Genomic DNA, 13603 nt, shown 5'->3' with positions numbered 1-13603 from the left:
GACAAAAAGTAGGTGATTGCCCACTCTTTGATAAAACCAGATCTACGGCTTGCCATAAAATAGATATTGACATACTATAAACATTCAGTGATTATGTGTACTGATCTTGTATTGATAAAGCAGCGTTAATACAGGAAAAACCAGAAATGGCTTGTAAGTGCAAAGTGTGTATGTTCAGTACTTGTGGGAATGCACTCGATATCAGTGTGGATACAATGGTTAATATCCAAAGATCAAAACTGCATGAAAGGCAGGTGGGAAACAGCCACAGAGCAAATTAAAAGTTTTGCTTCTTTGTTTTGAGTTTTACGCAAAGCTACACAAGGGCAATCTGCGCTAGTTGTCCCTAATTTAGCAGTGTAAGAATAGAGAGAAGGCAGATAGTCATCACCACCCACCGCCAACTCTTGGACTACTCTTTTACCAAAGAATAGTGGGATTTACCGTAACATTATAACGCCCCCACGACTGAAAGGGCGAGCATGTTTGGTGTGACGGAGATTCGAACCCGCTACACTCAGGTTACGAGAAGAACGCCTTAACCCACCTGGCCATCCTGGGCCACTTCTATTTGAACTTCAGGTGGGAATGCATCAGTAACACAATCAAATGGGTTTCGGAAGATCCTTATTTCTTTTGCACTCACATCAAGATCAGAAAAACGCTCCTTGAACTGTAATTTCAGGTCAGAAAGGATATGTTATGCAAACCTAAGTGGGAATGGGGATCCCGCTTCTTGCTTGAACTTTTCAAACACGTGGAAAGTGTGTGAAGCAGCTCCTCATCAATTGGGACTCAAAAAGAATTACTTTTTGTCAAAATGCTTTCACCTCACTATACATATCGCAGCTAAACGTGTTTTCGCCTTATAACCTAAGATTGAATCCCTTTAGATGCATGGTCAAGTCTACAGAAAAAAACTAAATTTCTAAGCCATTCACTGTTTGTGAATAACGGTTGAGGGTGGTTCTTTTCATTTTAAAAAAATTCAATCTCATTTCTAAGTTCAAAAAATTGCTACATAACCTTTCCACAATTAAGCCATCGCATTCAAGTGTGGTAGAGCAAGTGGTGATATGTTGGTTCTATTTTCGCCAAAAATTCACGGAATTGATGGTAGTTGACTCCAAGAGAGCGAATGAAGTTCACTTTTGAAAATACAGGTTCCATGACACATGACATATCCAGATGTTCCACACAGTGCCAACTGATAAATAATGCAGTGAATAACCATAGGCTTTCAACAACCCGCAATTACTCAATAACAATGTACGTTTGCCCAACCACACTTTTTCCTGCACTATATATATTTTTACCACATCTGTTGTAACGCATTTCAGCCGTTTCCATTACAAGGTGTGCTGAGTTAGTGATTTTTGACCTATTTGAAAATATCCTCATCTGTGATCATTCCATACACATTGTGCACAAAAGATAATTCTTCAGTCAGTTCAAAATTAACATTGACTCCACGAATAAGCAACAGCAACTGTGAAGTGTTGGACGCATCTGTGCACTCGTCAAACGCGATGGAAAAGCATTTTAACTCTTTGGCCTTGTCTTTCAGCTGGTACTCTACGAGCAACTTTATTCGCCAAAAGACTAATAGTCTTAAATAAGTCTACTTTTTCTTGGCACATTTCTTCGGCTACTTCAATCATACATAATTTAATTAGCTTATCATTGGTAAGTGGTTTCCTTGATTGGCCAACAGGTGGTGCCACTAGGAAACTTGCTCTTGTTGCAGTTTCATTCTCGGCTTTCTTCCTCTTAAATACAAACTGTTGTGAAGATAAGTTACATTTAAAGGTTTAGAATTTGTCTGAACGTAGCTTTCCCATGAACTGAGAATAGTTTGATGAGTGCTTGGTTTGGTAATGTCAACGAATGTTGTATTCTTTTAGTACTGCGATAGTCTAGTTGCATATTAAACGCAGCGTTCTGTTACGTGATTCAATAACGACATTTTCCACATTCCACTGTTATTTAAAAGCACGACATTCAAAGTCAACTTTTCTTTTCTTCCCTTGTCCTGACATAATAACTAGAAATAGCTATGAGCTCGAACATAAGTAAACAGCAACACTCACTCACCCGCACTGAGATACACGGAGCAGGTGTGGAAAGGAACACGTCTGCTTCTGGACACTGGAATCGATAAGTGAGATAACGCAATATTAAGCAATATGATGTTTTACAGCAAATAGAAAAGTATATCGCACCTAGACTGGCTTTTGCTCAATTATGTTTTATATTTGTTTTTCTATCATTAGAAATGATAATGATATCATTATATCATTTTATTACTTTAATGAACTGTTGGCGGGCCGTACCGTAACTAGATTGGCTTTTGCTCAATTACGTTTTACCTTTTGTTTTTATAATATTAAAAAATGATATTATTACTTTCATAAACTGTTGGCAGGCTGGATAAACCAAAGTCGCGGGCCATAGGTTGGAGAACCCTGTTGTAGCACACCAACAGGGTACAGGAATATTGCCTATTCAATTTGGCAGCTCTTTGGTATCTAATCCCCAACGAAATCAAACTTTCCAAATAAAAAAAATAGGTGGAAGACATCAAGTTTCAGTGCTTTTGACAAAAACAATCAATTGCTTGTGAGGCACTCGACCTGTAATCTGAGGGTCACGAAATACAAAACAAACAAACAATTGTTTGTGTTCTGTATGATTATATTAAGGATTCTATGTACCATGTTACTTCCAGGATATCTGATGGTTTTTATGAACGGTATTGGAAACGACATTTGTAAGAAATCTGACGACACAAAACCATTTTCATTTGCCAACAATGTGCAACAAAGTCTGTCAAAAGAAATTAATACTTGCAATGCTTTGTTAGCCAACGACATTTAATGAAGAGAAAGAGAGATTGGAGACTGACAACCAAGTTTTTGAAACAGCTAGATGTGTAAATTAAAATCTGGGTTTCAGCTAGAACTTACAGTACGATCTGTCCAACATTACTATAAGAAAGCTGCAATGACAGTGATAGAGTAACATTGATTAAGGCGATGAAAATTACCCCACTGATGCCAAAGTCAAGACTCTAAAAACAAAGAACCAGAAAGGGAACAAAGATCCAAAAACACAACAAACTATGCTTGATCTTAGCCTATAGGCCAGAGAGGTAGGTCAACAACACAACACAGCACCACACGTAAATCTTCTGAGGTGAATGTCCACCAAAAAGCCTAAGTTTACTACTGTGTATTATGAGTCAAATAGTTGCGATAACGTCCCTAAATCAGCTACGATTTTGTATAACCTTGTGTGGAAGTTTACTTCTACCTTAAAATGCTAAAAATAAGGTTTAAATTCATTCCAGAATGCGGTTACACACCCAGTATTAAGGTCTGCCATACAGCCCAAAACCTAAGTGTCTAGTCTGGTCTGTGGAAACCCTGTTAATATACGCCTTTACTTACTGTCTATCATTGAATGAACCCTCGGATTACAAGTCGAGGGTTGCGGGTTCTGATCTCCGTCATACCAAACATGCTCGCCCTTTCAGCCGTGGGGGCGTTATAATGTAACGGTTAATCCCACTATTAGTTGGTAAAAGAGTAGCCCAAGAGTTGACTGTGGGTGGTGATGACTAGCTGCCTTCCCTCTAGTCTTACTCTGCTAAGTTTGGGACGGATGGCGCAGATAACCCTCGAATAGCTTTGCGCAAAATTCAAAACAAACCAAACCCTCCGGTGGTGAAGGTTTAAGCTGCACGTGATGGTCCATGCAGAGCTTTTCTAAGATTTCTATAGCACTTTTAACTGTCTAATTGTAAAGAATTTTCTATATTGATTGAAGTAAATATGTTATATTTATTAAATTTGAAAGAAAAGATACGTATTTGCTTGTTTGTTATCATGAGAAACAATAAATTGAAATATGTTGACAAGAACTTTTTATTATTCTCACTGTTATTTTACACATTTTGTTTCTTCTTCAGATTTTCAAAGGTTGGATAAGGTCGTCTTTCTCTACAGAAGCCCAGAAAGTTTCCATTATCATTAATTATAAGCGGCCCGGCATGGCCAGGTGGGTTAAGGCGTGCGACTCGTAATCTACAAGTCGAGGGTTCAAATTCCGTCGCGCCAAACATGCTCGCTCTTTTAGCCGTGGGGGCATTATAATGTGATGGTCAATCCCACTTTTCACTGGTAAAAGGGTAGCTCAAGAGATGGCGGTGGGTGGTGATGAATAGCTGCCTTCCCTCTAATGTTACACTGCTAAATTAGGGGCGGATAGCACTCGTGTAGTTTTGCGCAAAATTCAAAAACCAAACCCAAAGCAGCATACCCCTATTCTTGTTGACATAATCATATTATACCAACTACCAATGTGACTTAGCAACACGTTCTCTGGTGTTGATGACATATGAATGAGATATATATCAAGCAATGCCCTCGGCACGTCATTAAATACACACGACTTACCGAAATGTGGTCAAAGTCGTATTTGTTTACTTCCGCCGCTTAATGGTCTTCTAACAACTCACGAGGTGGAGAACCTCAGAAGTAATAATTTGTGTACATAACATTAAAATTATCAATTAATTTATAACTCATTATTGGGTACTGTCTTTCGAAACCTAATTAGGTTGAATAATAACTTAATGAGAAACTAATTCATGCATCTATAATATGTTTAAGATATTTTACAATGGTTTTAATGCTAATGTATATGTATGTGCTAATGTATTTCAAAATTTTATGCTTCTGAGTATCAAATGAAAGAGTGTTTGCACAAGATATTTATCTTTGCGTTAGTCGTTTGTTATTATGCGACTGAAAGTATTGTTTGTTTGTGTTTAATTTCGCGCACCACCCACCGCTAACTCTTGTGCTATTCTTTTACCAACGAATAGTGGAATTGACCATCACATTATAACGCCTCCACGACTAAAAGGGCGAGCATGTTTGGTACGACGGGGATTAGAACCCGCAACCTTCGGATTACGAGTCGAACGCCTTAACTCACCTCGCTATGCCGGACCACAACCGAAAGTAAATCTTAAATGGCATGTGCAATAGAACTTGCTTGAAGATTCATTCCACACTAATTCAGAAATTACAAGTATCCGATTCTATATAATATAGGAAGATAGGTTTGTTTGATCCAAAATTTCACAAAATTCTGCACATAGCCTTTCCTAATATTGAATTGGCCAGAAGGAACTCAACACCACACGCGGGTAACGTTTAGACTACTATTGTCTTATCGAATAGGAGGAATTTAATGTCACATTAATAGCACACTCGAAGTCCCGAAATGCGTAGCGCGTTTCTGCAACAGGCTACGAACCATGAACCGTCAGATTGTCATTCTGAATACGTTAAATAGGTTATGCACGTCCAAGAAGACAGAAGTTTAAACAGGGAAGGTGTGCATAACCATCTCACCTCAGAACAAAAGTGATAAAAGTAAGATATGTAAAAACTAACACAATGACACTATATGGTTGATAAATAGACTCTAAAAGTCAGGCTCATAAATATTAAAAAATATATAGTTACTTATACTTCTTTAAAGTAAATGTTTCGCACATTCTACTTATGTGAATGTTTCTTAAATGAGCCATTAACTTACTTCCATGCCTCCAAGTATCTCCTTTATAACTTGTTATTAGTAGTTAACAAGTTTATGGTAATTTATATTCGTATTTAAACTACACCGTTTTATCTGTTATTTGTTTCCGAAAGATATTACTCTTAAATCATTCAAGAAATATCATTAACGGGAATCTGCCAGTGCTTAGAATTACTGCAAAATAATTTCTAATTTTAAAATAAAATAAAACATAAACAAAGCATAAAACTTCTCTCTCTTTTCTGTGCTTTAAAAATTTAACATAAAGTCTTCATTGTCTGTCTGGTTCTATTTTTATGCGTATAACTTCCATCAAAGAGAAATAATTCATACAGAACAACTTTTTACATCGAGTAAGCCATTTTACGTTATTGTGAACCTCCGCCGTATTATTCAGTCCAAATCGATTGTTCATAGCGAGAACAGCAGACGACATCGTACGCGAAATTCACAAATGTAAAGCGCGCTTTGTCAAGATATGGACATTCCACACACAAGAAGCTTGGACTGGTCACCTTTTTCTGCTGATCAGACTGTAGAAATTGATATGTTGTCGCTTCAACTTAGTCAGTCATCTAAAGGTAGGGAGGGAAAGCTAAATGTTTTAAATAGTCGTGCATACGTTTCGAAAGCTAACTTTTATGTTGTTCCAGTAAACTCATATCTGATTGGCGGGCTACTACTTGTTGCGATAATGAAATCTATGTTAGTAGGTTTTGTTCATATATGTTTGCACAAAGCTATACAAGAGTCATCTGCGCTAGTCTTATTTAATTTTGAACTATTAGACAAGAATGATGGCAGTTAATGAACGGCGCTAACTGCCAATTCAATAATTCAATTGAGTAACAGTATTTGACCATCACTTTTATCACATACCTATGGAGTCAATGAGCAGAGTGCGATTTTGTGGCGACAGAACATGAACCATGGATACTGAGATTCCTAATTCAGTATACTAACCTCCAACCACGTCTGGCTTAGTTATTTATGTAAAGCTTAACGATTTTAATGTTTGTATAATGCTTTTGTTGCTAAAAGTGTTATTAAAATGTTTGAATGTTGGTTTTTCGTGACTAACATAGAAACTACGTGAGCAAGTAAGTGAATCATGTTATAAACCAGTAACTTATCAGGCCGCCTCTGTGACTCACTTTCGATCAATAGTAATATTTACTTTATATTACTTAAAATAAGCTGATTATGAAATGGTTTGTGAGCGCGTGGTAACATAACGTTAAGATAAGTTGTGAACTCTAAAACTTCTGTTTGACAAAATTCACTCTATTCTTCCCAAGTGCTTCCCAGTGGCATGTCTGCTGACTCACATCGCTATAAACCGGGTTTCGATACCCTTAGTGGGCAAAGCACAGATAGCTCCTTGTGTAACTTGTGCTTAATTCCAAAATAAACAAACAAGTCTTCCTAACTGGTTTAGCTCAAGCAGTTGCACTGGACATAAATCTACCTTTTCTCACCGAGGAATTCTACCAACAAGTTTGTACGCCTGAGTATTACTTGATATACTTTAATACAGCATGTAAATAGTTTAAATTTGAACAGGTATGAATAATGGTTACATTAGTTTATTAAAAATCAGAACTGTTCTTCCCAACGAAACAGAAACACATTTGATTTGCATAGAAAAGTAGACTACAGAGTTTTAACGACCGTATATAAAGTAGGAAGATTATGAGAAGTACATTTGTAAAATCGTTATGTTTATATTTCAGAGATATTTTAATCTCCAAATTCGAATGTTTTGAATGAAAAAATGAAATTCTTATTGCTCTCAGGAATGTTGTAAGGATGAAGAGTTTGTAATGACTCTTCCTTATCATTAAGTTCCTTTGATTTCTAATTTTATATAATTGGACTTCTACAGCTATCAATAACCTGGCAGCAAACATGACAAAATACAAATTACACTAGATATAACTTAATTATTAATAATTATTATACTTGAGTTACATAAACTCGTTCATTGATTATTACTTGTAATGATAAATAATGATCGTAGAATGCTGTTATATTGACCAAAAAGTGTTTAATCACTGTGTTAAATTATACAATTGGGTATTCAATAGTCACGTTTTATGGTTGACTTAACTATACAGTGCAGGTTGCAATAGAAATATTTTCGACTCCTTATATTTTACGCTGTGAAATTAAAAAAATGTATCGTTGTTCTGTTCTTAAACTTATTAATCAAGACTGGAAACAGGAATGCAGAGACTCCAAGCCTTCACTTTGAAAATACAAATGCTATAACTTTTAATGTATCCTAAATTTTACATTAAAAAACACACAAAAAACACGCTATCTCTGATAATCTACTCTTTGCATTCATTTTGACAGTAAGGATATCATTACATTAAATTATTATTATTATTTTCACTTTGAAAATAAGGCTTTTTCATTTACTCCACTCTTTGCTTTTGGAAACAACAGTGCTGCCGCTCTCAATCTACCTATATGTTTTGTTTTTAAACTAAGAAAGAAATGTTGTTTTATTTAGCCTATTCATTACTTTCACTTTGAAAAAATGTAATCTGCAGTTTGACCCTAATATTTGCATTCACTTTAAGAACACATTCTTATGTGATCCAGTATCATGCTTGACAGTTTGTAACATATAAATTAATATTTCAATCCCGGCGTTCGGAATAAGGGTGGTGCAATGAAGCATTTGCTTTGGAAATAGAAAAACATAACTATTTATTTGTTCTTTTAGCATACGTATACGAATTATTATTCATTTCACAATACTTTAAACCTGAAAAATTGTTGCGGACGCCCATGGCAGGAACAGCGTTTACTCCCACTCAAGAAGATCAGAAAAACGGCCAAGGATTGTTTGTTTGTTTTTGAATTTCGCACAAAGCTACTCGAGGGCTATTTGTGCTAGCCGTCCCTAATTTAGCAGTGTAAGACTAGAGGGAAGGCAGCTAGTCATCACCACCCACCGCCAACTCTTGGGCTACTCTTTTACCAACGAATAGTGGGATTGACCGTAACATTATAACACCCCACGGCTGAAAGGGTGAGCATGTTTGGCGCGACCGGGATGCGAACCCGCGACCCTCAGATTACGAGTCGCACGCCTTAACACGCTTGGCCATGGCGGGTCACCGCCAAGGAAATACCAGTTTTATGTTTTTGGTTTGTTTCGCTTAATTGGATTTAAGCACAATAGGCTATCTTTAAGTCCACAGACATGCCTCTGAGTTACTGCGGGATCTTATGCGTTTACTTCATATTATTTAAAACTACAGTAAGGCCACATATTATTGCATTTTCACTTTACAAAAATCCAAGAACTTTCTGTCTCTGGAATTGCATAAGACTCATCCCGCCACATAAATATCTCAAATAGACATCCGCATAAACCTAATTTTGTAGTTTTTCGTTAAATAAACAAACTTAAGACATACAAAAGTTGCATTGGTTGGACCAGTGCTTCCCAAAGAGTGAGGTGCGCTTCCTTCAAGAGTTACAAATGATTTTTGGGGGGTAAGAGCGATTAGAAGAATCAATTGTGCATTAAATAAAAGTAAACGTTTTAATCTATTTTTATTAATGAAAAGAATAGGTAATTGATACAACATATATATCATTTTGATGCTATCCGTGTTTTTCATCTCGTTACTTAATCCACTCTTTCGTTTATTAAAAAAAGAGGTAACACAAAAAGCACATTTATTTGAAAAGCTGTTTTTCTTTTCTCTCACTTAATTTTTTAAATAGCATTTATGTCTTATCCTATTCTTGTTAATTCTTGATAAAAAAATAATCATTTTTAGTTCTTCATTATTTCCACATGTTAATATAATTAGAATATCTCTTTTTTTTATCTAAGTGGTTTCCTCATAAAAATGGATTTGGACTGTTATTTAATGATAAATTTTATTTCATAAAAATGTACAAACTTTTATTGCTGTTTTGTTCTAAGGCTGGTTTCAGTTGCTTCAGTATAGACCTCACTTTCTTCTGAATCAAAAATTAAAGAAATTTAATCGATCTTTTTTGTTGTTCCAATTCCGATATTACACTTTCTTTAACAATAAAGTAAGAAAACGCACAGAAGAAACTATAGATCAATATGTGTGTGTGTATGTGTTACTTTTGTTTAAAGTAAAATAAAATCGCTGTCTTTATCATTGCTTAGCCACCGAGGTTTGTTAAAAATTACTACAGTTTTAAATTTTTAGAAACAACATTAGTGGATGTTCATGAAACATGTTGTATGTTATAAAAGACATTCCACTGAACAATGAGAGAATTTGCTTTATATAGTCATGTTTAGTGCATTTAAGTAAGGCCTGGTATGGCCAAGTGCGTAAGGCGTGCGACTCGTAATCCGAGGGTCGCGGGTTCGTGCCCGCGTCGCGCTAAACATGCTCGCTCTCCCAGCCGTGGGGGCGTATAATATGACGGTCAATCCCACTATTCGTTGGTACAATAGTAGCCCAAGAGTTGGCGGTGGGTGGTGGTGACTAGCTGCTTTCGTACACTGCTAAATTATGGACGGCTAGCACAGATAGCCCTCGAGTAGCTTTGTGCGGAATTTCAAAACAATGCATTTAAGTAAACATGAAATACAAAACTTGTGATTATCTTAAATCACAGTCTTGTGTGTTTCTGAGAGTTCTTATAATTGATTTCATTCAGTAAATGTTAACTTGAACTAAAATCAATAAATAGGAATAAAGAATACCTTTATTTAATCTACATTTGTGTGACAAATGAATATACGAAAATTTTCAATTTAATAGCTGTTAAGCCTAGTAGAATAACAAACATAAGTTTGAATTGAAAACATAATTTTTATGAATACGTCATCGACATTAAATATTGCATTTTATTCATATTTGTAATGTTGCCCAAATTATCTGAAAGGTTATGTTTCAAACAGAAATCAAACGGGAACTTTTACTTCACGAAGCTGCCATTACAAATGACATTTCTACAGCAAAAAAGTTAATCGACGCTAAAGTTGACGTTAACAGCCGCAGTCACGTAAGTACTGGGACTTTTATAGTGGTGATCTATTTATAGATTATTTAATTTTGAATAGAGGAACTAAAGCACCTTACATTAAAAGTTTTAGACCAAATTTCAGTGGCGCTATAAATCGTTAACAAAATTCTGCCACTTCTCTACAATTTGTTCGTTATTGTAGTGTTCACGATTGCTAAACCTACAATTGACACAAAAATGGAACCAACTCGTCTTTCAAGGCGCCGTTAAATACTATCCTTCTAAGCAGGAAATTAATTTCGCTCTTATTTTTCATAATAATTGCTGGTCGTGGGTGCGAAAAGTGAAAGACTAATAAAGTTATTAAAAAGAAAAATTATAAGATCTTAAAGTAGGTAGAACGCCTGATTTTATAATGTAAGTCAACCTCATTGGGTATATTTAGGTAATTATTTACTCTAGAATTAATCCAAGTTCCAACACTTCCTAATTTTAAACTAATTTCTCTGTAATATAATTTCATTTATAATTTAAATAGTATACAGTATTGTTGAGTTTTAAATAGATTAGCGATCAAATTGTAATTGTTTCCTTTGTAATTCTATTTTTTTTAAAGATGTTGGTCACACCCAACATACTTGGAACTTTGTAATCATAGTTTTATTAATCAGAATGAGGTAACCTTAAAAATGTGAAACTGCTTTCGCGAAGTAAAAGAAAAAATCTAATTAAAACGTTTTTAAAAAAGATTAAGATTTAATAACAAATATCCGCCCTGAAATGGCATTCTTGCTGAAAGTTTGTGTAGACAAGGTCCCTGCAATCTACCATTAGCAAGTTTTCCAAATATATTTTTCGTAAACGTATGTATGTTTTGTTTTTAAAAAGTTGACTAAATTCTTACCATAAATATTTGAATTATTGTTGTGATAGTTTATAACCTATGCGATCAACTGCGACTTGTTACTTTTTAAAAAAAACATTTTATTATTAGTTTTACGATGACATGTACGATATAAGTTAGCACTAGTTTCCTTGAAATGTATTTTACAGCCACGTTTGTGCTAATTCCTCATGATATGGCCCGGCATGGCCAGGCGGGTTAAGGCGTTCGACTCGTAATCTGAGGATCACGGGTTCGAATTCCCGTCACACCAAACATGCTCGCCCTTTCAGCCGTGGGGGCATTATAACGTGACAGTCATTCCCACTATTCGTTGGTAAAAGCGTAGCCTAAGAGTTGGCGGTGAGTGGTGATGACTAGCTGCCTTCCCTCTAGTCTTACACTGCTAAATTGGGGACGGCAAGCCCAAATAGCCCTCGTGTAGTTTAGCGCGAAATTCAAAACAAAACATATTCATATCATGTATCTCATCCTAACTTTAGAAAATGTGATTGAACGAATTTTGAATTTACATTTTATTTAATTATGTATAATGATGAAAACTACACCTTTATTCATTGTGAATAGTTAATACTATAATTTGATTTCAAGAAACGTAAGCAAATCCCTTTTATCTGGTAATATCATCACACGAATTGAAATAATATTTCACACGATGTCATAATTGAGCCATTTTTTATCTTCTGTAGATGGACAGAGCTCCCATCCATTGGGCAGCTTCTCGTGGTCATTTAGACATCCTGGCCATGCTTATAATGGCCAAATGTGACATAGAATCCAGCGATAAGGTTAGTTGAATGGATTAATTTAGTAGTTAATAACGTCTAACGCATTAGAAAAAGCATATATTCGTCATTAGGATGTAGAACGCCTTAACTTACCTGGCATAGTTGGTATTACATATTAATATGTGTTTGTGATATTGCATTACAGTACTGATAATAGTTTGAATCACCTATTTGTTATTAGCTGCCCACTACGAGTTTCAAGTGAGACTGTATATGATATAGTATTTCAACTACACTTTCTTTGTGGTACTTCACTGTCGAAGAGGCTTTTCGCTAAATATCAAAATTCCAAAACAGAAATTCAATGAATTATCAGTCTTATTTCGATGTAATATCATCACATAATACTACTAAATTGTTATCGCTAGTCTTAAAATAACAGATTTTAATAGTGAAGCCTCTTTTGTTTCTGTTCTCAAACTTCAAAGTTACTTTTTATACTAATGCGAATATAGAAATATATTACTTTTTTTAGTATGGAATGAAGCCACTTTTACTAGCTGCATGGTTTGGACACAAGGGAGCAGTGCAAATGTTAGTGGAGAATGGATGCAATTGCAGACGAACAAATAAGGTAACTCTGGCTTTATTTCGTGAAAAAAAAAAGAATAATAAAAATTACTATGAGCTCTTTTAGTATTTATTAACTTTCAATGAAAGTCTCTTGGCCAAAATGTTGACAGTTTTGCTTTGTTTGGCGTTTTTTTAAATTTACTTTTTCCTGATTTTTTTGCTAGTATTGTTTTTCTGAAGTTAGTTCTGAAGTTAGTTCTGATTACCGTGCTAAAAAATTCTTTTTAGTTGGTAAACTGTATAACATTAAAACTGACGAAAGAAGACAATTTGTCTAGTCATTAATCACAACACTAAGCCTATACCATTATTATCAGTTAGTGTGATGCGTCATTACATAACTATCCGAATAAACAATTATCAAATATTTTAGTTAAAATTAGCCAAAGTATTCACAGCTTATTCACACAGGGGAAGGAAGGGAAAACATTTCTGATTTTCAAAGCAAAATTAACAGAATGAAAAAAAAATTACATCGAAATATTCTAAAGTAACAAAACACCGTCTCATTTGACTTCTTTCTTTTCTCTTACTTTTATTATCTATTTGTTTTTTTCTTGGTAACACAAAACCTTACTTAACTTGAGTAACTGCGGAAATTAATAGCCTATTTTAATATCCCAGTTCAATAGAGATAGAATTATGTATGGTATGTTGTAAAATTAAATTTAGTACTTTTGCCGTTCAAACGTTTGCTGATAGAAGCTCAACGTGCAGCGAAGTTAAATATTAATATTCCACTCGCACA

At 35.1% G+C, this 13603-nt stretch overlaps 1 protein-coding gene across 1 annotated transcript in view; it reads left to right on the top strand.

The window, feature by feature from the left end:
- Positions 1-6051: 6051 nt before the first annotated feature.
- LOC143249484 (uncharacterized) overlaps positions 6052-13603 on the top strand; it is a 44154-nt gene continuing 36602 nt past the window's right edge. Inside the window, exons 1-4 of the mRNA XM_076499401.1 lie at positions 6052-6191; positions 10526-10629; positions 12184-12282; positions 12758-12856. Coding sequence (XP_076355516.1) covers positions 6089-6191; positions 10526-10629; positions 12184-12282; positions 12758-12856 — 405 coding nt within the window. The 5' untranslated portion in view covers positions 6052-6088. The remainder of the gene's footprint in view (positions 6192-10525; positions 10630-12183; positions 12283-12757; positions 12857-13603) is intronic.

Source organism: Tachypleus tridentatus, chromosome 4 (genome assembly GCF_004210375.1).
Source record: "Tachypleus tridentatus isolate NWPU-2018 chromosome 4, ASM421037v1, whole genome shotgun sequence".
In the NCBI taxonomy this organism is placed as follows: domain Eukaryota; kingdom Metazoa; phylum Arthropoda; class Merostomata; order Xiphosura; family Limulidae; genus Tachypleus; species Tachypleus tridentatus.
Note: the sequence above shows the minus strand (reverse complement) of the source record. Positions and strands in the feature narration are given on the sequence as shown.